This window comes from Macaca fascicularis, chromosome 6 (genome assembly GCF_037993035.2).
Source record: "Macaca fascicularis isolate 582-1 chromosome 6, T2T-MFA8v1.1".
NCBI classification, from domain to species: domain Eukaryota; kingdom Metazoa; phylum Chordata; class Mammalia; order Primates; family Cercopithecidae; genus Macaca; species Macaca fascicularis.
This window is the reverse complement of record NC_088380.1, coordinates 128,733,105-128,759,460: the sequence shown is the minus strand read 5'-3', so window position 1 is coordinate 128,759,460 and position 26,356 is coordinate 128,733,105. Positions and strand designations below refer to the sequence as shown.

General features: G+C 38.3%; 1 protein-coding gene across 1 annotated transcript; it reads right to left on the bottom strand.

Annotated features, from left to right (window-relative positions):
- Nucleotides 1-1,004: 1,004 nt before the first annotated feature.
- On the bottom strand, nucleotides 1,005-24,616 carry ZNF474 (zinc finger protein 474). Its single transcript, XM_045394148.3, has 2 exons — nucleotides 24,479-24,616; nucleotides 1,005-2,766 (listed from the first exon to the last, which is right to left on the bottom strand). Exon 2 carries the CDS (start codon nucleotides 2,577-2,579, stop codon nucleotides 1,485-1,487), a length of 1,095 nt encoding a protein of 364 aa, XP_045250083.2. The 5' UTR covers nucleotides 2,580-2,766; nucleotides 24,479-24,616; the 3' UTR covers nucleotides 1,005-1,484.
- Nucleotides 24,617-26,356: the final 1,740 nt, after the last annotated feature.

The following is a 26,356-nucleotide window of genomic DNA, read 5'->3' as shown; positions in this document are numbered from 1 at the left end:
AAATAAAAGAAAGAAAAATCAAATTAGAAACAAAGAATGCCCCTTTCCCAACCAATTACTTTGGTTTAACCTTTTACAATAGCTTGTGTAATCTTAGTTCTCTTTTTTTCCTCTTTCTTCTCTCCCTCCCTCCCTCCCTTCTCTCTCTCTCTCTCCTTCCCTCCTTCCTTCCTTCCTTCCTTCCTTCCTTCCTTCCTTCCTTCCTTCCTTCCTTCCTTCCTTCCTTCTTTCTTTCTTTCTTTCTTTCTTTCTTTCTTTCTTAGTCTCGGTCTGTCAACCAGGCTAGAGTGCAGTGGTATAATCTCAGCTGACTGCAACCTCCAGCTCCTGGGTTCCAGCAATTCTCCTGTTGCAGCCTCCCAACTAGCTGGAACTACAGTCATACGCCACCATGCTCATCTAATTTTTTTATTTTTAGTAGAGACATATTGGTCAAGCTGATCTTGAACTCCTGACTTCAGGAGTTGGCCTCCCAAAGTGCTGGGATTACAGGCATGAACCACTGCACCCGGCCTAATCTTAGTTTTCTGAAGAATTCATTATCTCTGCAGGCTGGGCTTTTCAAGTAGCAAGCCATGGAAAAAAGACCTTTACCACTTCCTGTTTCTCATGAGTTGATATTCTGTAAGGTTGACACAAGACAAAGCAACCACAATCTGGTTTAATGGACAAAGAACATGAACCAGGCCCTATCTTGCAGGTAGCCACCCTCGTAAGCATCTCTCTACAATCCTTGTCCATGATGAAACTTTAGATAAAACCCTAAAAACTCTTTGCCATTCAAGCTGGGGATTCCTGGGGTCATGCTTGTTCACAATGGCCCACGTGGGGGGTCAGGGCCTTGTCGTCAGCCTGAACACAGGGCGCAGAGCAGCAGCAGGAATCAAGCACCTCCCAAAAAATAACCTAGTTGCTTCATTGTCTACACTGGGGTTAATTTCCTACTTACTACAACCATATAAGTGTCAAAAGAAAAAATATGCTGTATTTACAGACTATGTGTATTTTTGCAAGTTCTTCAGTGTTTAATTGTTACTAAAGTCATTTGGGGTTTTTGACACAGATTCTATTTTAGTAAGATAAACTCAGCATAACCCAGCAGTGCCAAAAATGAATTCCTAAGGTAGATGACTAAAATAAACCAGCAATAAATATTGGCTGTTGGAATGGGAATTATATCTCTGTGATGTAGACACAGCATTAATGACTCATTTTCAAATTACAGTCTCCTGGGGATTATTTGTATCAGGGATCAGGGAAGAAAGAAGTCCATCTCTTCTTCTTTTAGACAGCAGAACTGAAGAGGAATATGAACCCATCAGGCAAGGATGTTCTTGTATCTATTCAGCCAAGAGAGATATAGGCCCTGGAGTTCCACAGGGAGTTAACTTGAACAGGCTGCATTGAGGCTGATGTAAGGCATTGATAGAAAAAATACTAGGGGGTGAGGTGACTGATTCTAGGGATAGTTTTCTCTCGTTCCCCTATAGGCAGAGGGTGCCACCAGGTTCACCTAAAGCCTCTTGTGTGGCATGAATTACCCTATCAGTTACACTGGGTGCTGCCCTGTTCCTTTGCTGCTTGGAATTAGTGGACTCTTTTAGGCCTCCTTTACTCCCTAAGGTCAAATTCTGATCTTTTGGCCCCTGAGGCTGAGTTTTACAACTTCTCTGGTGTACCAGAAGGCGGTCTGAGGTAAAGGTTAGGCTACAATTTGGGCAGGACACAAGCTGAGCTTGACTTGGTCCCGCTTGGCTGGACTGTGCAGTCGGAAGGGGCTGAGGCTTCCGTGGGAGTGGCTGGTGGAGCTCCACAGGGAGCCGGTCATTTTCTATTTTCCACTTTTCCAGGCATTTGGGCTCATGAATAGGAAGGGACAGGGTGCCAAATTCCCTACCACAAATGTAGCAGATAACAGTCCTTGGTCGGGCTGGGGTTCCACTACGAGCTTTCTTGAGGCCAGTAAGATGATCAGAACTGTTTGATTGTGGTGCTCTGGCACCCTCACCCTTTGGCTTGCAGCTTCTCTGATGAACAAGAAGATTATCTGGCAAGAATGTGCGGCCACAGGATTCACAGGGCAGCAGCTGAGCCTGGGCACTCTGAAATGCAGCCTCATTACTTGCCTGAAGACTGTAGGACCCACTGCCGCTCAGAGACTGTGGTTTGGAGGGTTCTGGCCTCCTCAAGTGCTTGGGCAACTTACTGTTTTCAATATGCCACTTCTGCAAGCACTGGGGTTCATGAATGGCAATTGACTGGGACCCAAATTCTCGACCACAGATGTAGCACACCCGGAATCCAGGCCTGCGGGCCGGGATCACAGGGGGGCTAAGCTGGCTTTCCGATATAATTCTTCTACCTGACGGTTTTGATAGTATCACAGTCCCAGGTCTCTTTTTCTGAGTGTCTGTCTTAATCTTTTCACCAGGATTAACACTCTCTGTTTCTGGCAAAAGGCTAGAATAGGAGTCACTAGAGAGAAACCCAGCTTGGTTGATAAGGAAAGTGGGTTCTTTAGAATGGTGAAAAGTTTGTTGTAACTTATTGGAAATTCTTTTCTTCTTTCCTCTTTCCATTAACAAAGATTTCAGGCCAGACTCACTCTGGGCTTCTGCTTAGAGTGAAGGTTAGTGAGGTTAGTTGTCCTGGGGTTCACACTGTTGCCAGTACCTTAGCCCCACAGACCATGACTCAGAGCTTCATTGCAGGACAGCAGTCTGGAATGTTGGAAAGTCCTCATTAAAGTTGAGATGTCTGCAAGATCTGTGGAGGGGTGTGGGAGACATAAGAAGTTACTATGTATACACACACATATACACATATTTGGGCTGTAAACTGATAAAGGGCCGTAGTTTTTTTGTGTTTTTCTTTTTTTTTTTCTTTTTTTTTTTTTGCTTGTTTTAAATATTGACCTTGTATACTTTTTGACTAGCATAATAACCAGCATATGGGATTTGGTCAATAAACTGACATAAACCTGAGGAAATCGTCCATCATCAATTACACTATCACTGTATTAAAAATAGTGTTCTGCCCCAAAAGTTAACTTGACAATGACAGCACATCATAGATACAGATGATGCAAACCTACAGAGGCTGAGACCAGGGTGGTAAGACCATAGAAGAGAAAACTGCAAACTGTGAAAATTAGATTAATGAGATCAGCAGGTCATACAAAAAGACCCCCTGGGCCCCACAGAAACTTCCACTACGTCAGAGATCCTTAACTTGTTAGTGACATGGATTCCTCTGACAATTCTGTGTAATATGTTTACAAGCAAAAAATTAAAATTGTTGCTATCACAGGGGAAATCAATATTACTGAAATAATTTGTCAACTGTTTCTAGTTGTGATATACATTTTAATCGAGATAAAGTTGTGTCACAGACTTCTTGCGTGCCCATGGACCTGAAACTAAGAACTCTTGCAGAAGAAGTAATTCAAGAATGAATCTTAAGAGGATTATCAGGATAGCCCTCAGAGGGACATAAACTTCTTGTGACACATCATGTATTCACTTTTGTTTATTATGGGAATACAGTATTAATAAGTGGAGCTATAATTCTCCAGCAGAGTACAGCCTAGGCTGGCACCCATCCTGGTGAGATATCTGCAGATCTTTCGTGGAAAGATGATACACAGATGCTGCTTGAGGCTCTTTTTTCTTAAAGGTATCATACCTACTTTCTTGTTTTATATATGTATGACTTCCAAATATTTTTAAAATATAAAACAAAGGCACTAGATTCCCCAAGAATCCCCACCAGAAGAAGTGGCAGCTTAGATATCCATTTATGGGAAGAATCCTAAATTTTTATATTGGGAAAAGTCATGAGTAAATTTTACCATGGATTTATAATCTGGCTCCCCAAAACGATTATTTTCAGAAGCCTCAGGACCTTTTTCATTTCCTGAAGGATGACCCAGATCAGGGTGATAAACTCTAAAGCATCCATTCTTAACCACAGAAGGAGCAGCCCTGGTGTGAAGCTGGATCCTGCACATCACGGCAAACACTTCAGTTTGGGCAGTGCAAGGCCAGCAGTCCTGGGAATATGGAAACCCCAGGCACTGGATTTGATAAAGAACAAAAAGAGCTGTGATCTTTGTGCCCAGCTCCTGACTTAGGTGCCAAGAAAGGTCTGAATCCTTGCCTTTAAGAGTATCAAATCAGGTCTGGCAAGGAGAAGGAAGTTATTCTTTATTTTGACAGATTTTAAGACAGTAATGTTAACAGATGTGACAAAAGTATGTGTTGGCCCCAGAGTGGCCAGCCTAGAAAATGAAACAGAGAAATTTATCACTTGATTAGTACCATCTAAAAGAGAAAGTAGATCTATGGAACATAGGAATAGGGTAAAATTATTTCATTAGGTTTTTAATCCAGCCCATGGGTTATTTCCATAAACCACTCTGCTTCATTGGCTCTGTTCACTGAGGAATTTTAGTTTATCGTTTTCCTTGATACTAGGAAATTGCAGACACTAATATGATTTAAGAAGGCAGATTAGAAAAATCAATGCAATCAAATAAGCCTCCTTCCCCTAAGTTTTCTCTATCTCTGTCTCTCTTCCTCTGTCTCTGTCTCTCTGTCTGTCTTTCTCACACACACACACACACACACACACACACACACACACACACACACGAGTCAATTCTGTTCCCAGCAGATTAAAATACTGAGAAATCTCCATGACTTTCCATAACAACCCCTCCATCTCCCTTTTGATAAGGTAAGAGAGGTAATATTTATTGAATACCAATTATGTGCCAGATATGGCACTGATGTTTTAGTAAACATAATTTTAATTAATTGTCAAATAATTATGAAGCAGGTATTATTATTTCAATTTTATAAGTAACGAAAATGACTCCGAAAAGACAAGTAATTTGCCCAAGGCTGTCAGTGTCTAAATGACAGAACTGTGAATCAATTCCAGCTCTCTTTGGCTCCAGTATGTGGCTCTTTCCATTATTCATTCTGCCTAAATTCCTCCAGCAGAGCTTCTTCCCTTTAGTTTTCATCCCTGTTTTAATGTACTATCCATATGCCTCAGGGAAAGGTAACTAAGCTCTCACCAGCTGTTATGCTTCCTTTTAGGAGAAAGAAGAAGCAAAGAAAAGGAGGGCAGACAAGGCACAGAGGAGAAGCCTCTGAGAGGGACAAAGCAGAAGAGGGAGACTGGGGCTATGGAACACAATGTTTTCAATGTTAAGTGACGGGGCCATTTTTTTTCAACTTTTTTTTATAGGTTTGGGGGTACATGTGCAGGTTTGGTATATGGGCATATTGTGTAATGCTGAGGTTTGGACTACACATGAATCTATCTCCCAGGTAGTAAGCATAGTACCCAATAGGTAGTTTTTCAGCCCTCCCCCTGCTTGCATTCACTGCTGTCTGTTGTTCTCATCTTTATGCCTACATGTGCTTGACGTTTAGCTCCCACTTATAAGTGAGAATGTGTGGTATTTGGTTTTCTGTTTCTGCATTAAGAATCACTTTTGCCAGGCCAGGTGCAGTGGCTCACGCCTATAATCCCAGCACTTTGGGAGGCCGAGGTGGGCAGATTAGCTGAGGTCAGGAGTTCGAGACCAGCCCAACCAACATGGTGAAACCCCGTCTCTACTAGAAATACAAAAATTAGCCTGGTGTGGTTGTGGGTGCCTGTAATCCCAGCTACTCAGGAGACTGAGACAGGAGAATCACTTGAACCCTGGAGGCAGAGCTTGCAGAGAGCCAAGATCGCGGAACTGCACTCCAGCCTAGTTGACAAGAGTGAAACTCCCCCCCGCCCCCCCCAAAAAGAATCACTTTTTCCATATACAGTTGTTTTCTAGATGTAATTTTTCCTGAGTGATGTGCAGTACAGAGTCTTGTCTTAATTTCACCAATATCTTCAGAAAAATCTACATAACCAGCAGAGGTAGGGACCAGTTGGGGGAATGGGGCAGACCACCAATGAATGATGTGTTTTGTCTTTCTTTATCATGGGCACAGGGTAAAAGTGAAGGCTGCCCCAAGAGGCCAGGTAGTGCTCAGTTTGAAGCCATGTCACCATTTTGATTAGGGATAGATCTTACCGCACACGAACATTTGTGCACTGCAAATATTTTCTCTGCAGCAAACACGATGAAACATCACAAAACGTCCATTTGAATCTTCAGCTTTTCTTTTTCTACCATCCCTTTCCTCCTCCAACGTTCTCCTGAAATTTTTCCCTTATTGTGACTAAAGGTATCAAAATATGAAAGATGAGGTAGCTGGAAGCCAGTGAAATTTTTGGGAACGGAGGTGTCTTATGGAGAAATGCATAATGTTTCAGCCAGTGACTGTGCAAAGGCAACATGCCACGGCACAGCAGTGTTGGTTGCTCTCCCTTTATAAGTTAGCTCTAAAAGCAAAAGTACTGGAAAATACTAAATACATATACTTAAATCACCTAAGAAATTGGCCTGTCACCCAAAACATCATAAAGCAATGTTGCTGGTTTATAAAGAGAATCACTTTGCAAAGCCAGACAGTTTTACCTCAAGCATCTCTGGAGAATGTTCACTCAGTTGGCCTGGATTATTCGTTTTGACCATATCTGCACATAGGACATTTAAAGAATGTCTTGGAAGGCATCACTTTTTATCAACATGATGCCATTTTTCCATTCTCTTCAGGGTTCATGGGAAGGGAGAGACAAACACACAAAGATAAATGTAATAACCGTGGAAATCCAAAAACCATCTTGGCATTAGAAGGTGCCTCTCCAAAAGAGAGGGAACAGAACACAATCAAAAGTGTGATCATATCTTTTAAAAAATAAGCTAGTCCTTTGAGGATGAGTTCCTGTCCTTTGCAGGGACATGGATAAAGCTGGAAACCATCATTCTGAGCAAACTATCACAAGGACAGACAAACAAACACTGCAAGTTCTCACTCATAAGTGGGAACTGAACAATGAGAACACTTGGACACAGTGCGGGGAACATCACACATGGGGACCTGTCGTGGGGTGAGGGGCATGGGGAGGGATAGCATTAGGAGAAATACCTAATGCAAATGACGAGTTAATGGGTGCAGCAAACCAACATGGCACATATATACCTATGTATCAAACCTGCACGTTGTGCACATGTACCCTAGAACTTAAAATATGAAAAAAAACTAGTCCTTTGAAACAAAAGAAATATGGTGGATACATGATATGACCCCTTCTCTATTAGTATGGAATTCAAATTCTTTAAATGAACAAAAATAAAAATAAGAAAGATGGAGGTGGGGCTGATCGTGGCTCTGGCAAGATTCTAAAAGAGAGGAGGTTCATCTTCAATATTCTTCACCCACCCCATTCAGTAGCCTCCACTCTCCAGCCTAGTATTCTTGTATGCTCACAGTCTGTCTTACCTATGAAATCCTGCTTTCAAAAAGGAGCTGATGGACTCATTCACACCAAGGCTTATAATTGATGAGGTAATGTCCCTTCCAATGTCTGGCAGAGACAGTTATTTCCTTACCAATAGCCATTCTACTCAACACCCTCAATTAATAGGCCCCAGTTTTCAGCTGGGCACATCTACAAGCTCCTTTGTAGTTAGTGAAAATATTGTGTGGAACTTGTAAGAATAATTCTTGAAAAGATAGAAGAGAACAACTGCTTCTCTTACTTTCCTTTTTATTGATGCTTAGAAGATGGATGTGATGACTGGTGCTTTAGCAGCCAGTTGAGAACAGATTTCATCTATGTAACCCTTGATATGACAGAGCAGAGACCTGCATGGACTTGGGTCCCTGATAATGCTGGAACCATCATAGAATCCCTGGAATGCCTTCCTTGGACTTTATTTACATAAGAAAAATAAATTTTTATTTTTATTTTAGCCATTTTAAAAAGTCTGTTATTCACATAGAAACCTAATAGTAATTGAGAGATATCTGTATTTTAATAGTGGTGATTAGCACAATTAATTCTAATAATGTTATTTCAAATTTCAGAATTTTTTGATGAAGGAATTTTTTTTGAGGGAGTAGAGGTTTGGGTGCAAAATTGACTTATTAAATATGTACTTCTTAAAAATCAAAAATTAAAATTGATACTATAAATACTGGATCAATGGTTCTTATGAAATTGATCACAACACTTCCTTTTTTAGAGATTCTTTTAAGTGAAAAAATTTAAAGACTATTTTTTCTAAAAAATAGCCCATTTTTTCCACGAGCTTCTTAAAGAGCTAGCGGAGAGCAATATTGTGCTAGTTGTTAACTTATTGTCTCTATACTCCCAATCTTCTTTATTTAGCTTTATGATATGGGTACTGGGACTCTGCACAGCCCATTTCTGCTTTGCAAGCTGGTTCTGTGTTATGCTCTGCCAACAGGAATAATGGAAGGAGAATGCAAGAATTGGGGAGCAAGAGGGCATTTAATCCTTTTAAAGGCTTCCTGTGTGTGTGTGGTCGCTGTGAGCATTATTCCAGCAACACTTCTCTACTCCTGAAGCAGCAGTTCTTTTCAGCAGCAGCAGCTGAATCCAACCAAATTTGTAAAACCAGACGAACTGACCCTACCCCACCAGATGCAATCACCAGCCAGTCTGTGTCCCCTCCTTGGAGATCTGATTTTCAACTCCATCTTCTAAGTTTCTAAATTTTAATAATTCAAACGATGTAACAACCCTCAAAATACAAGTAATAATAATCTGTGATATTCAATCTGCATATTACTTAAATATTGCAATAAATATAAATGCAAATTAATTCTTTCATAGCATCTTACAAAATAAGATGCTTACCTGAACATTTAATCCTCAACTCATGCAGACCACTGAAAATGCATGTTTGTTATTTTTACACTATCACCGTGCTTTAAGAGCTAGAAAGTATTGTTCTTCCATTTTCCAGTAGCTGTACAAATTTCATAAGGGAAACCTGCGTTCTAAGCATGCTTGTATTTTGCTAAATTTTATATGACACTCTTCACCTGCTGACCCCCCAGCCATAAGGCTACCACTGCCACAGAGGGAGCCACAGCAAAGCGATCCTACTCATAGACCAAAGGTGACCAGGAGCGTTGAGGGCAGCTGGGCAGCTGGTCTGGCTCATTCTCACTGGTTCTGCACACTCTCTTCTAGGCAGCATCTGGTCCCGTGGCATCTGCAGACCTTAGCCAATCTGATGTGAGTGGGAAAGGCCATGTGAGAGCAGCTGGGACCTAGAGGCAGTATGGTTTAAGAAATATAGGAGCAGCATTTGAAAGGTAAAAAGTGGAAGCATTTTCATAAAAGCCACTCAGCCTGAGGCATGGCTTTGAGAAAATATTGGCATTTCTAGACTGATTATAAATAACTAATGAAAAAATTCCTTTTCTTTGTCTCTCCTTCACTATGAATAATTTTAAGCCAAGAAAATAAGTTCTTTCACTTTCATTCGATCTAATTGTCAAGTATGAACATAATACTTTATGGCGTTAGAAAAGCTATGAAAAAATTTGGAGAAATGCACTCTTTGTGCTTCTAACTAGAGCCCTCTGCAAAAGGCATTTTATGTTGTTAAGGCTTATAATATCACTCTATGAAAACTATTGTTAGATCAAGCCTGTAATTTTCACTCTATATTGAGCATCCAAATTACAGAGTACCCAAGAGTCATGAATGCCACACAGGTATGATCATATAATTGTAATATTGACATTTGCAGTGGTGGAGCACTGGTTCTACAAACTGTCAGTAGAATCCCATTAGAGGCCTATAATACATAGAAATTTAAAGGATAGCCCAAAAAAGAAAAAAGTGGGAAAAAAAAGAAAAAAGTCTTCAAAGGAATTTCACATGCCATATTTTCTCACATTTAGGATAATTTTATTCCAACAGAATAGCTCTATACCAATATGTTTTTTTCAAGATTTTTTAAGCATTGGCTCATAGGCACATCTGGTCCATAGCTATGTTCTTTTTAGCCTGCAGAAAGTCAAAACTGCTTGACTTAGTTCCCATTATTTTAAAAGTGGGAGACGTCGCATAAAATAAGGATTTTTGGTTTCTCTTGAAAAGTGGAAGAGCTGGCCGAACAGAGCCCACATTCCTGTGTGGCAACATCCAACATGAGCTGATGGTGAGTAAGAGTTGTGCCTGTAGCTCAGAGAGCCAGCCTTTACTCTTCCAAAGCTTCTCACTAGTTGGATTCACTAATTTATAGTTCATGCTTCTTGCTTGAAAGTGTCCTGTGGGGACATTTTTCTTCTTAATTAAATATTGAAAATCACTTCAAGGAACTGAGAATCCAACTGAAGCCTTATAGTATATAATTGTTATAAACACAACATATTTATTATTAAATATTTAGAATATTTAGAAAGGAATCTTCCGACTGAAGGTAGATTAGGGCTGAAAAGCTTTGGTCTAGGAGGGAGGGTAAAATCCAAGAAGAAAAGACAGAATCAGTGACCTAAGAAGGAATTTTCGTAAGTTATCAAAGGGTTATAGAAGATGATATATACATAACTTCAGAGGAAAAAATAAAGCAGCCAATGTTTAGAACAGCTACAGGTGGGATTATAGAAGAAAGCAAAAGAAAAAAGGAAAACAGAAACAGACAAAATTGTGTTTTGTGGACCATGTAAACTTTTTAGAGGCATTCCCATAATGATCTATTGATCGGTTGATAGCATAAGAGCTACTCTTCTATTTAAGCCAATGGACCTTGCTTCACCATTAAATGACTCCCCAGATGAGGACTGTTAGATGTTTTATATTATTAGTTTAAAGAACTAATCAGCCAATTAAAAGAACCGTAAATAAGCTATTAGCAATGTAGACCATAGTTGGGTTGTAAAGATTTGCTCTGGAAATACTTTATAAGAGAATTATGCTTCCTCATGGGGATTACAGGATTTGGTATACTTTTTCTTTCTGTCAAGCTGTCCGTTTTGTCAAGAAGTAACTATAAATTAGTTTGAACTGAAAATGTATAAGAACAGTACAGTAGCCTCTTCTCAACCTAGAATGAGATCTATAGCCATCAAGTGTCTAAAATGGATATATTATGGTTTTTAAACATTGGATGGAAAAACCCACAGATAACTGTATTTTAGTATCTATGTTTTAAAAGAATTGCAAATAGATGCATATGTTTGCCAGCCCCCATTATGTGATATGTTTGCACAGAGTTCCCACGGTCTTTATACTCTTGATTTAGTTCAACTCAGTGTGACAATTTTGGCACAGACTTCTGAGCCACACTGTGTTAGTATCAGAAGTGTGGTCACTTCTGTGTGTCCAGGTGGAAACAAACACGATGAAGAATATAATTGTGCATGAACGGAGCTGCTAGGCCAGGATAAATTGGCACAAGAGAGATGGGCTCACTGAATTCAGGAGGAACCTTTCTAACATATCACCCACTTACCTTACAGAGGTCTCAAAGTTGTGCCTTATTTCTGTCCACCTCCAGGAGGTCAGTGCCTCCTGGAGCCTGGCTAACACTTACACTGATTATCAATACCATTCATTACAGACATCAACACCCTTTGTTAATAATGTGCTCTCCACCCAAAGCTGTTTCTGAGGAAAATGCCTGGGAAGGAAGTCAAAAATAGCAGAGGCCATAAGGCAGGCGGGGCTTCTGCTGTGTGCATGAATGAATGTGCCTCTATTTTCCGATATGCTCGCCATGACGTGCCAGGCGGTGACTCTGGAGACCTGGTAGCTTGTATGTGCCCACAAACTGAAGGCTGTTTCTGAACATGGGCTTTTGGTTGCTGTTCTCCCCACACCTCTCATCCTTCTATGTGAATAAGTCATCAAAATACTATTGTCATACCATTTGACATCGCTGAATCATGGCAACAAGGCACTCTTTCATGGGTCACATAGTTAGAGCTCACTGATGGTTCAGAATCCTCAGCCCTACAAATTCTCATTTCCCAGGAAAGCTTATATAAAATATTCCCTGCTAGAGAAAACCACCAGAATGAGTCTCCTGGTGTCTGGGGGAAACTTGCTCATTCTTTGTGTCCCCAGACCCAAACAACCATGCAATGTGGTGATGGCTCATTTAAAAACCTCTTCAGCTTCTAGTTTAAATTTTTTTGTGGTTCAACATTTATTGAAAGCCTCCTTCCACCCCATGACCAATAACTCTCGACTGCCTTGTTCTGTTTGCCTTTAGTAAACACAAAGGTCACATGTATATTTTAAGTCACACATAGGATTTGAAATATTAGGATATTGGATGGGAAGAGTTTAATTTAAAATCAACTCTGTGGATGTTGATGTTTCCTATCTTTCTTGTGTTTTCAACAGGGTCTTTTTTCCCACCTTCTGGGTTCTATTTCACTTTGTTTCATTATTTCCACTATCTATCTGAGCTTTAAGTTTAGGACAACCCAACAAGAATACCCAATAAGGACAAGATGCCATTAGAAAGAGAGTGAAGAATATAGCATTCCGTGGTTGACACCACTGCTAACGTCCTCTGGATTTTCCATCTGGCTGGAGAGATAAGGCAATGCCAACAATTCCAGCTCACTACTAGGAAAAATGTGGCTTATATTTTAACTTTGTTATATTCTGGAGAAAGCAGCATTAGAAGTGAGCGGCCCAGTCTAATCACATGAGTCATCAAATGTGGAGAACTTCTTCCCCAGTCAGTGAGAGAGAGACAGCAGCAGAAAAAATTTGAAGTGTGAAAAGGCCTCAATTAGCTGTTCAAAGGAGTCTAAGAGCCAGAAAAAATGCAGGCACCTCTTGAAGCCAGGAAGACCAAGGAAATAGATTCTCTTCTACTGCCCCCAAAAGAAAGATGATCTTGCTGTGAGCTGGGTGTAGTGGTTCATGCCTGTAATCCCAGCACTTTGGGAGGACGAGATGGGAGGATCACTTGAGGTCAGGAGTTCAAGACTAGCCTGGCCAACATGGTGAAACCTCATCTCTACAAAAAATTAGGCAGGACTGGGTGCAGTGGCTCACGCCTGTAATCCCCGCACTTTGGGAGGTCGAGGTGGATGGATCATGAGGTCAAGAGATCAAGAACATCCTGACCAACATAGCAAAACCTCGTCTCTACTAAAAATACAAAAATTAACCAGGTGTGGTGGTGTGCTCCTGTAATCCCAGCTACTTGGGAGGCTGAGGCAGGAGAATCGCTTGAACCCAGGAGGCAGAGGTTGCTGTGAGTCAAAATCACACCACTGCACTCTAGCCTGGCAACAGAGGGAGACTCCATCTCAAAAAAAAATATATATATATATAGCCAGGTGTGGTGGTACACATCTGTAATCCCAGTTACTTGAGTGGCTGAAGCATGAGAATAGCTTGAAACTGAGAGTTGGAGGCTGCTGTGAGCCGAGATTGTGCCATGGCACTCCAGCCTGAGCAACAGACTGTCTCAAAAAATAAAATAAAATAAAAAATAAAAGCTGAAAACACATTTCCATTTTGTGGTGTCATTTCCTATATGGAATCCCAACCTAAAATTGATCTCCCATCCTGCTGAGCCATAACACTTGTGTGTAACCCCATTAAATGTCCCCTTGGCATCAGTAGCTCATGGTCATTGCTGTTTATCTAGCTCATACCCATTCCGTATGCTCTACATAAACATGAGCAAAGCGAGGACAAAATTTGGAATATACTGTCAAATAGCACAAGAACATTGGAGGTGCTGCCTGTGGTATACACACACATGAGTACAATACATACACATGAGTGCAAATAAAATCGAGGTATCAGAATCCTCAATTTTATTTGTACTCATATGTGTGTATTAAGCTCTATATAATTGTATCAACTGTTTAATAAATATCCACTACTTCTGTTTTTAATGAGAATTTATCACATTGGTAGCATCTGAATTTTGGTTGGAATTAAATTTCAACATGAATTTTGGAAGGGACAAAACATTCTACCATAACACCTAGGGTTTCCAATTCCAGGGTCCAGAAGAGCGCTTCACCTGTGAGGGTCTTGTGTGATGGTTTGAGGTTAGCACAGCTTCTAGGTAAACTTTTCAGAGAATTCCACTGGCCTACGTTCATAGGACACCAATAATAGGCATCAGGAGCATCCTCTTTTTTCACTCTTCTCCTTTACCTTTCCTGTCCATTGTGCTTATAAGTCCTCTCTTCAAAGACCGCTCCATTAAATGCAAATATGGCAAATAATTCCAAAGCTGCCTTAAAAGGTTTTTTCTTCTTTACCTTGAGAAATAATGAGTTTACTCTGGATCCCAGGGCCGGAATGTGCAGATGTGATGTCATGTCCTTATTTCCTTTCAACAGACATTAACAATTTCTTAATGTTTCACTTTTATTCAGTCACTGCTCTTTCTTCCCAATTTAAGTGTTATAAGCTGGTTTTCATCTACTTGTTCATCATGTTCCTTGTTTTCTAGTTTTTCAAATACCAGAATCTTATAGTACCATAATTGTATGGAAAAAAATGCATAGAATAGGCTGAACTACCTGAAGACATTTTGAAATCAATATTTGAAAATTCATACATTTAGGATTTTTCCTGTAAATGTCATGAAATAATGGCAATTTTTTAGGTCACAAATCTTGATCCTTTTTAGTTGACTGTAAAATTCCAGGTACAAAATTGACAATAAAATAAATTTGATTACATGAAAGATCATTACATTTTTAGGGAATGATAATGAAGCCTGTTTCATATAGGCAAGGAATGGATAATGTTCATTTAAGTAATTTTAGCTAAAATAGCATTCCTGTGCTACTTCTGGGATCTCTGTTGAAAACTTTATTTGGAAACTGCTTAACACCCATAAGTGCCCCAATAGTTCAAATAATAAAACTCTATTTGACATGGTGTTTTACATCAGAAACAGGTTAACTGAAGGGGAAAATGTGGTTTTAATTTTTGTTGATGAAATGTCATATGTTTCCTACATAAGATAGTTCACTTGGAACTGAATAGATAAAGCAATCCAAGATTTATCTGATTTTAATGTTTCACAATCATTTAGTATTTCTGAGTGGAAATGCCATGAACGGATTCAAGGAATGTTATTAACTTTTATTACCCATTAATGATTTTTAAATGAACCAAAATGGAAAAAGTCTTTCACAAAATTATATTTTTCCATTCTTTCAATGGATATGTATACTTTATTGTCAAGAAAATAGAATTTTTTCAGTTATATTTATTATCACCTTACTGAGGACTCTGCTTCCAATTGTTCACACACATGAATACACATACACATACACACACACACATACACACATACATCATAGACCTTATACATTCCTCTCCATATTTCTGCCGGGTCAAGTGGATGCATTGATAATCAATGTTATAATCTTCATTTAGTAATTAATCCATGCCACAATACCAGTCCATCTGACACTTATGATATATGGTGATGATATGCTGGATTGTAACTAGGTCATATGGTACTAATAAGGACAATTGTTGGCTGAGAGTCTAACTGAAACTCGAGATTCGAGTCTTTGCCCAATTGCGTTTTTCTTCTATTTCCAGTCCTCACTACTCTTCATTTTGCTCTCTGTTCATTTCACAATAATTTCACTAAAATAACCTCTTGAACATATCTTTGAACTTGGGAGAAGTCACACTGATGGTGAGGCCAGGCTGAGAAGATCATGAGGATGTTTTCCTTTGCCTCAGCTCTTCAAGTAGATTCCCCGTCTTATTGTGGGTTTTCATGTGAAATGTAGGGTAAGGAATTAGACAACGAGGGAAAAGGGAAAAGGCACTGACAGACACTCTAAACAATATTTAGCATGTTTTTGTTTCCTATGTGATTACCCATTAATAATTTGGTAGAAAAAAATCTTATCTTATTCTATCATCTTCTTATATTTTCCTTCTGCTCCCCTTCTCATCTTAGTATTTGCTGCCTTTGCATTTTAATATATCTCCTTTCCCATGTTTTTTTATTCTTGTCTTCATTCTACCCATCTGATACTGGATAACCTCTTGTGATATTACATCAATTTATGTAGAAGCATTTCCACATCTAGCATTGAAGTGATTGGTTATTCCTTTCGACTGTTTTGCCTGCACTCGTAAATCTAATGCCAGGCAGGTGAATGGGCGTGCCTCCCATCTGTGGGCTGTTTCAACCATGTAGGTGAAGAGCCACTTCCGCTATCAACCCCCATCTATCTTTTTCAGAGCAGTCACATTTAACTCCTTAAGCTACAATCACAACTTAAACCTCTGTTGCCTAACTGCTCCATGGTTGTCCCACTACTCTCAAAATAAAATCCAACCTCCTGACCTTGAATGCCCTCTGTAACTTTGTACCTCCCTCAGTTTCTGCCCATCTCCTTTTGCTCTCCCCTTTCTGCACTGTGCTCCATCCATGTTCACCTCTCAGTTCCTCAGACAAGTCAAACTCTCTGTCACTCTGGGGGAGATTCGGGGAGGGACTGGAAAGAGGCTTTGCACATGCTCTTGCCATTGCTTGGAATCTTCCTCCAGTTCTTTGCTTGGCTTTCTTATTTTATACTTCAGGTCTCTATTTAAATATTGTCAACTCAGGCCTTTCCAAACTACTTTTTTTTGGGGGGGGAGGGGAGGGGGACAGAGTCTTACTCTGTCGCCCAGGGTGAAGTGCAGTGTTGTAATCTCAGCTCACTGCAACCTCTGCCTTCCAGGTTCAAGCTATTCTCCTGCCTCAGTGTCCCAAGGAGCTATTGCAGGCATCTGCCACCACGCCTGGCTATTGTATTTTTAGTAGAGACAGGGTTTCGACATGTTGGCCAGGCTAGCCTTGAACTCTTGACTACTCTTTTTCAAGTAATTTCTCTCCCTCTCTCCTAAACACACACACTTACACATCCACGTGCACCCATACACGTGGACATACACATGCCCATTTATGTTCATTCATGGAACCGATGTCACCATCACCATCATAGTTATGTTCAGTGATGCCACTGTTTATCATCTTTACAGCACTCAGCACCTATGCTTTTGTTTTGTTTGTTTGCATGTATAATATTTGTCTCCTTAAATTGCATGTAAACTTCAAGACAACAGAGGGTTACTTGCTCTCTACATAGTTATATCCCCAGCACCTAGCCCAGTGCCAGGAACATTGTAGGTCATAACAAAATAAATTTAATATTGACTGAGCTGAGTGAGATTAGCTTGATTTTATATTAAATTTTAAAACAAAACTGAAATTCATTGTTTATATCAGGAATAAAAAACATAAAGGTGCTTTTGCAAAAGAAGCGTTAACAGACAGCTTTGTAATATTTTCTCAAGTCTTACGCATATGTGACCATTTAACTCTTGTCATTTTTATAAAACTATCTCAAGGAATTAGCATAATAAAAATATTATAGCTTTAAAAGCATAACTATACTGAATCTAAGAGAAATGAGAATCTCTCCAAGGACCACGAACTAGACCAAGCACTATACCTCATGGTAAAGTTTATCAAGTAGTGAGCAACCAGAATAGATGGGCTGGTGCTCCCTAGAGAATGGACCCAGACAGGCACACCAAAGGTGGCCATATGAGCAGCTAGTCACATGTGCTGGGGGCACTGCCTAGCTAGGTAAAAAGCTGAAGGAGAATCACAGAGTTTGACTTCCCCGAGCTAAGTTTATTCATACATTGTTTTTCTTGACCACATATGTTCTGAGTGCTAACGACTTTCAAAATTTAATTCCCCTTGGAAGTCAGATCTTTTCTTTTTTAAATTTTTAATTATTATGAATACATAATTGTTGTACATATTTATGGGATAGGTATGATATTTTGATATAAGCATACAACATGTAATAATCAAGTCAGGGTAAGTGGGATATCTACCTCCTCAAGCATTTATCATTATTTTGTGTTGGGAGCATTACAATTCTACTATTTTCATTATTTTGAAATATTTACAATAGCTTATTGTTAACTATAGTTGCCCTATTATGTTCCTGAACATTAGATCTTATTCTCTCTAACTATATTTTTGTGCTCATTAACCAACCCCTATTTATCCATTTCCCATTACCCTTCCCAGCTCTGGCAACCATCATTCTACTCTCTACCTCAGCGAGATCTAAATTATTTTATCTCCCACATTTGAGTGAGAACATGTTCTACTGTCTTTCTGTGCTTAGCTTATTTCACTTAACATAATGTCCTATTACCCTTCCCAGCTCTGGCAACCATCATTCTACTCTCTACCTCAGTGAGATCTAAATTATTTTATCTCCCACATTTGAGTGAGAACATGTTCTACTGTCTTTCTGTGCTTAGCTTATTTCACTTAACATAATGTCCTCTAGTTCAATACATGTTGTTGTAAATGACATGATTTTACTCCTTTTATGGCTGAATAATATTCCATTGTGTATATGTGCCACATTTTCTTTATCCATTAATCCACGGGTGTACACTTATCTTGACTCCATACTTTGGCTCTTATGAATATTGCTGCAATAAACATGGGAGTGCAGATATCTCTTTGACATACTGATTCCGACTTTTTTGGATATATACCCGGCAGTTAGTTTGCTGGATCATATTGTAGTTCTACTTTGAGTTTTGTGAGGAACTTCCATACTGTTCATAGTGGCTGTACTAATTTACATTCCTACCAACAGTGTACGAGGGTTGCCCTTTCTCCACATCGTCTCCAGCAATCAATATTGCCTGTCTTTCTGATAAAATCCATTTTAACTGAGATGAGATGATACCTTGTTTTAGTTTTGATTTGCATTTTTTTGATGATTAGTAATGTTGAACATTTTTTGACTGTTTGCAGGTCTTCTTTTGAAATATCTATATAGACTTTTTGTCCAGTTTTAATTTTTTTCTAAATAAAAAATGTTTTTGAGATGAAGTCTTGATATGTTGCCCAGGCTGGTCTCTAACTTAGGTCCTCAAGTGACCCGCCCACCTCAGCATCCCGAGTAGCTGGGCTTATAGGTGCATGGCACCAAGCCTGGATTTTTGCTCATTTAAAAAATGTATAATTTAGTTTTTCACTATTGAGTCGTTTGGGCTCCTTATATAATCTGATAATTAATCCCTTGTCAGATGGGTAGTTTGCAAATGTTTTCTCCAATTTATAGGTTGTCTCTTCATTTTGTTGATTGTTTCCTTTGCTAGGTAGAAGCTTTTTAGCTGGCTGTGATCCCACTTGTCCATTTTTGTTTTGGTTGCCTGTGCTTTTGAGATCTTACTCAAGAAGTCTTTGACCAGACCAATGTATGAGAGTGTTTTCCCAGTGTTTTCTTCTAGAAGATTTATAGTTTTATATCTTAGATTTGCTTTAGTCCTTTTTGATTTGATTTTTGTCTATGGCAAGAGATAGGGGTTTCGTTTCATTCTTTGGCATATAATTATCTCTAGTCATCTCCCTTCTAAAGCGACCCCCGCAAGTACCAGGCACTCAAGAAGAACATTTTCAAGGCCACAGGCCTTTCAATATCAATGTATGATTTTTGGAAGGTATCTCATCAGAACTTCTTGAACATTGGAAGGGCTGACAAACTATGGCCCCCAGGATAAATCTGGCCATTGTTCAGCTCTTTTGTAAATAAAGTTTTATTGAAACACAGTCATGTTTATTCATTTATGTTTGTCGTTGACTGCTTTTGCTCTACAATGGCAGAGTGTATGACTTAAAAGCCCTTAACTATTTACCATTTGGGCAAAGACAAGAACATTTTCTAACCTTTCCATTAGACCATTCAAAGTAGATTTCATTTTAACGTTAAGACATCAAGTTATTAATCAATGTGAACTTACAGTACTCAATGCAACCAGAATCCTACTAAATGCCATCTGCACAGAACTCCATAAGGCTCCTGTTAGAGTCTTCTCTCAAACAAATGCTTGGCTGCATTGCACCTTGGACGTTGTATTTGCAGTTTGCCATCCTTTTTAACCAATTAACAACTTGCCTTCTTTACATTATCCCTCTCTGCTGCCCCCAACATAGTGTATTCCTATTGCCATATTTGTGTGCTATGATATTTAGAAATCGCTTCTTCAGGTTTGTAAGACTCCACAGAAATCATCACTGATTCCTCAGGAAGGATGTTTTGGAATGGTTCACGTTCCTCACCATTTACAACTTACGTCTAGAATTGCATATAATCCTGAAAATGTATCATTCACCAGATACTCTGAGAAAATGAGTTAAAATAATGTTACATATTTATTCAAATTATGTAGACCCAGAGAAGAAACAGTCATATGGAGGTCTAGTTGGTAAAACAAAAAATTCTCTTAGAAAGAATAGATAATATTTAAATTCTAAAATAAGCTGGAGCTGGGCGCTATGGCTCACGCTTGTAATCCCAGCATTTTGGGAGCCAGGGTGGGAGGATTGCTTGAGCTCAGGAGTTCAAGACCACCCTGGGAAATACAGTAAAATCTCATCACTACAAAATATAAAAAAATTAGCCAGGCATGGTGGTGCACGCCTGTAGTCCCAGCTACTTGGGGTATTCGGGTAGGAGGATCACTTGAGCCCAGGAGGTCGAGGCTGCAGTGAACTGTGATTGTGCTGCTGCACTCCAGTCTGGGTGACAGAGCAAGACCCTTTCTCAAAGAAATGAATGAATGAATGAATGAATGAATGAATGAATGAATAAAGTAATCTGGAAAATGCAACTAATAGAAATAATAGTTTACATTTTAGTCTCAAAAGAAATAGGTATCTTATGGAAGTGATAGAAAGATTTGGAAAGGCTGGAAAATATCTTTTCTAAGTTAATATTTGAATGTTTATAATTTTCTGTCAATTTGTAAGAATATGTGATGACATTTATTCTGACGCTTATTTTACTAGGTATAGATCTTTCTCTGTAATTGTGAGAAATATACTGTTAAATAGGAAACAGAGTTGATGTTATAAATAATGTTTTCTTGCAGAAATTATAAACAAATAAATATTCTCCTTCTGCTTTTTCCTGTCTAGAACAGTGTCTGGAATACAGTAGATGCTCAATAAATTATTGAATAAATTAATAAATAAAATTAAGTTGAAGTCACATTCTATATTAATGGTCTTGAAAAATACTAATTTTTTTCACTGGGATTATGATTCCTGAATAAGTTTGTGACTATATTTTTGGCTTTCGCTTATTACAGAATCACTTAAATTAAGGTTGCTGCCTGGGGAAAGATTTGGGCAACATGCAAGGAGGATTGCCCAACCTGATTCTAATTCTTGTGTATGGTTCACTAGTAAGCAGTCATGGAAGGACTCAACTTCCATATTTATTTTGAATACTTGTTTCAAGTATTCAAATAATATAAGTTGGCTTATTAAAATTAATATGCCAATAAGGATAGACAAATAGATTCATGTAACAGGATAGATAGTCCAGAAGCATATGGTCAATTTACATACATGATCAATTCATTTTTCATGAAGATGTCAACACAATTCAATGGAGAGAGGAAAATCTTTTTAACAAATGAGAGTGGAACAACAGGATGCACACAGGGAGAAAATATCAACTCCTAACTTTCACTGCACACAAAAATTAACTCAAGATGGATCATGGAACTTAATATAAAAGTGAAAATGATAAAACTTTAAGAAGATAGTATCTATGATCCTAATATTTGCAATGATTTGTTAGACAAAACACAAAAAGAACTAAGTATAAAAGAAAAATATAATAAATTATACTTTCTCTTAATTATAAACTTCTGCACATTAAAAAAAATTAAGGAAATTAAAAGGCAAGACATAGATTGGGAAGAAATGCTTGCAAGACATATATTTAAAAATTGGATTATCTAAAAATTTAACTCGATAAAGTTAAACCTATGCCTAGCCAATGATATTGACATTTTAAATAATTACCTAAGAAAAATGAAAGTATATGTCCACAAAAAGTCATTTACAAATGTTTACAGTAGCTTTACTCATAGTAGTGAAAAACTGGGAATAACATAAACATACATCAATAGATAAATGAACACAAAATTATAGCATATTCATACAGTAGAATGTTGTTTCACAATACAAATGAACAAACTACTAATAGACAGTACATGGATCCCTTTGAATAATGTGCTGCTAAAAAAGTCAAATGCAAAAGAAGTATAGGTACTGAATTATTCCATTTATATGAAACCCTAGAATAAGCAAAGCTAATCTGTAGTTACAGAAAGTATATCAGTGATTGTTTGGTGGGTACGTGCATGAATGGAAAATTGACTACAAAGGTTATGGACACTTTCTTTTATTTATATCTTTGTTGGTGACATGGATACAATCATTTGTCAAAACTCATCAAATTGTGTACTTAAAATGGGTGCATTTTATTGTATGTGAGTTATACATTAATGAAAAAGACATTAAAAAGAAAAAAATGTTAAATGGGTAAAAGGTATGAATAGATAATTTTTAAAAAGATACAAATCTCCAAGAAGCTCATGAAGAGTACTCCATTAGTCATCAGGAATATGCAAATTGTGACCACTGTGAGATGCTATTCCATATTTATCGCAAACATCTACCCTATCACTCATTGGTTTCACTCCTGGGTCCAAATCCAAAATAAATAAGGACATATATCTACTAAGACTTGTGCAGGCTTCCTTTTCCCCTCACATATAAGTGAGATCACACAGTGTTTGTCTTTCGTATCTGGCTTATTTCACTTAGTATAATGTCCTCAAGATTCATCCATGTTGTTGAAAATAGCAGAATTTTCTTCTTTTTTATGGTTCAATAATATTGTATTGTATGTTTATACCACATTCTCTTTATCCATTTATCTGTTGATAGATAATTTGTTCCTATGTATTGACCGTTGTAAATAATGCTGCAGTTAACAAGGGAGTGTAGATATCTCTTTTATATACTAATTTCATTTTCTTTGGATATATACCCAGCAGTGGGATTGCTAGATCAGATGGTAGTTCTCCTTTTAACTTTTTGAGGAACTTCCATATTGTTTTCCATAATGGCTATATTAAATTACAATCCCACAGACAGTGTATAAGGGTTCCCTTTTCTCCACATTCTCACCAACACTTGTTATCTTTTATCTTTTTAACAGTCATTCTCACAAATATATGGTAATATCTCCTTGTGATTTTTATTTGCATTTCCCTGTTGATTAGTGATGGTGAGCATCTTCCTATACCTACTTGCTGAGTGCAATAATGGTTACCATGAGTGGAGGATGAGGTGAAGGGAAGATAGGAAAAGGGTACAAACCTTCAGCTATAGGTGAGTAAATGCTAGAAACCTAATGTACAGCATTGTGACTATAATTAAGAATTATTATAATTAATAATTGAAATGTGTTAAGATAGTAGATCCGAAGCATTCTCACCACACCCAAAAAAGGTAACTATGTGACATGATGAATACTTTAATTAGCTTGATTGTGCTAATCATTTCACAATGTCTACAGATATCAACACATTTCACGATAAACCCCAAATATGTGTGATTTTTATTCGTCAATCATACCTCAATAAGGCAGGAAAAAAATTAGAAAAATACTTTGTGCAAGAATGTTTATAGCTGCTTTAGCTATAAGAGGCCCAAACTAGAAAAAAAATCAATATAATAAACAAATGTAGAATACGCATATAATGCAATTATACTTACCTTTAAAAAGAATTGTACTACTGACTTTAAAAGTCACATTGAAATGTTTGAAAAAACATTCTGCCAAGCCAGATACATCAGTCCAACAGTATAATATATATGGTATCATTCTATTCACATAAAGTTCATGAATGGCCAAGTATTCTTTGGGGATAGAAATCAAAACAGTGGCCACCTATGGAGGGAAGACTGGCTGGAAAGGATGTGAGGAAACATTCTGGGGTGAAAGAAATGTCCCTTGCCCTGACTGAGGTGACCATGACACGGTTGTATGTACCTGTTAAACACATTGCTTTTAGAAACTTGAATTTAAGAACTCCAGAGTGGTTACAATTTACCCCACATCGATTTTATCTCAAATAATTAAAAAAAAAAAAGCCACGACAATTGAGTAATTATAGCCTTTAACACCCCTTTTCTGTCACGGATAATCTGGCTAATAAGCATATAGTTCTGAATTAATGTTAAAACCCTACTTCATCTACTTTTCTTTGAAGAAAGTTATTTTAAAAATCATTCTTTTAAATACAATTTTATTATCTTTTAGTATTAGAACATTTAATCCATAGTTCATTTATCATTGCCAGCATCCAAAGAAGTAAAATGACATTTATTGTTTTGTTTAGTAATACTTGAGATTTTTCACTTAAGAACCAATTATTATTATTATCATTTGGATTTATTTTCTATAGCAAGGAAATATTTACTGAATACTGGTGAGAAGCCAATGGAAGAGACCAAGAATGTCTAAGAGAAGCAGTTGTTATTAGTTGAAAGGTTTGAGGTTTAAGACCTAACAGACAACAGAGAATGCACACAGAGAATGCAACAGAGAATGCAACCGAGAATGCACCAGACAACAGAGAATGCTCTCCGTGAGAGCCTCACCTTGTGACGTTTGTTCTTTACCTTTTTAGTTTGGTTTTTAGTGTGGCATGCTGAGCACCTCTGAGTTTTCAGGGAAGGAGCTGATGGAAACAGGAACAGAATAGCTGGGACCTCCAAGATTCACATTCCTTGCAGGAGTTGGTGTGAGTTTTTGAGGCTGCTGAGTAACAGGAACCGCAGCCTTTGTGGCCTGGATGTATCCTGGCAACCTGTCAACAAAAGGGACGGGACTGAGTTCTCTAGTAACTGATGGGAAACAGAGAGCAAAGTAGGTATGGATTTCAGCTTTCTTTTAAATTGACTCCAGGAACTTTGCCGACGGACTGAGCAACCAACAGGAACAGATAAATTTAAGTCACAGGCTCTTCTTGCTGTAGAAACACAACATTTTATTTTAAGGAAGAAAAGAAAATAATGTTTACTGATTATCTTATTGATCTTTTCTAGGGACTTTAAAAATACTGTGATGGTTAATATTGACTGTCAACTTGATTGGATTGAAAGATGCAAAGTATTGTTCTGGGTGTGTCTGTGAGGGTGCTGCCAAAGGAGAATAACATCTGAGTCAGTGGACTGGGAAAGGCAGACCCACCCTCAATCTGGGTGGGCACCATCTAATCAGCTGCCAGTGCGGCCAGAATAAAGCAGGCAAAAGGTGGAAGGACTTGACTTGCTGAGTCTTCTGGTCTTCAGCTTTCTCCCGTGCTGGATGCTTCCTGCCCTGGAACTTTGGACTCCAGGTCTTCAGCTTTTGGACTCTTGGACTTACACCAGGGGTTTGCCAGGGGCTCTCGGGACTTTGGCCACAGACTGAAGGTTGCACTGTTGGCTTCCCTACTTTTGAGGTTTCTCTACTTCTCAGCTTGCAGATGATCTATTGTGGAACTTCACCTTGTGATTGTGTGAGTCAATACATCTTAATAAACTCCCTGTCATATATACATCTATTCTATTAGTTCTGTCCCTCTAGAGAACCCTGACTAATACTAATACCATCTATATAGAAGAGCTTGGGCTGGGCGCAGTGGCTCACACCTGCAATCCCAACACTTTGGGAGGCTGAGGCGGGTGGATCACTTGAGGTCAGGAGTTCAATACCAGCCTGGTCAACATGGTGAAACCCAGTCTGTACTAATAATACAAAAATTAGCCAGGCGTGGTGGCACACACCTGTAATCCCAGCTATTTGGGAGACTGAGGCAGGAGATTCGTTTGAATCCTAGAGGTGGAGGTTGCTGTGAGCTGAGATTACGTCATTGCACTCCAGACCGGGCGACAAGAGCGAAACTCTGTCCAAAAAAAAAAAAAAAAAAAAAAAAAAAGGAAGGAAAGAAAAAAGAAAAAGATGATGAAGATCTTGTTCTCCTCTAAAGATGGATAGTCTCCGTGACTCTCAAAGCGTGTCCTATGCTTTGATCTAAAATGCAAGCAACTACAAGATGCAGAAGCTATGCTTTCTATTTTTCTAACATGTCCTAAGACATAGAAAACATTTTAAAAACTAAGGCCAGTATTTAAAAATACATCTGAAGTAGTGTTTACAAGATTCACATTTTAAAATATTCTGAGATATTAAGATAATTGTAGTACAATTCCACAATGAAATACTCTGCAAGCATTAAAGCTTATGAGGCAATAGTTTATTGACCCGGGAAAAAGTTTACAATGTATTGCTAAATGAAAAAGAGAAGCTAAAAAACAGAATAAATTGTATAATCTCATCAAATTATTTGTGTGTGCTCATGTGCACACAAACACACAATTAACTCAAAGAATATACACCCCAGTGTTAACAGTGGTTACCTGTGAGTGGTGAGATTAAAGAACATTTCACTGAATGCTCCTTACTGGTTAGCAAAAAAAAAAAAAAAAAAAAGAACAAAAACTTGACCTCTAATA

What these genes read in the sequence shown, in the direction of transcription:
- ZNF474 (XM_045394148.3), bottom strand. Translation starts at nt 2,579, where the DNA reads ATGGAAAGAGGAAAGAAGAAAAGAATTTCCAATAAGTTACAACAAACT.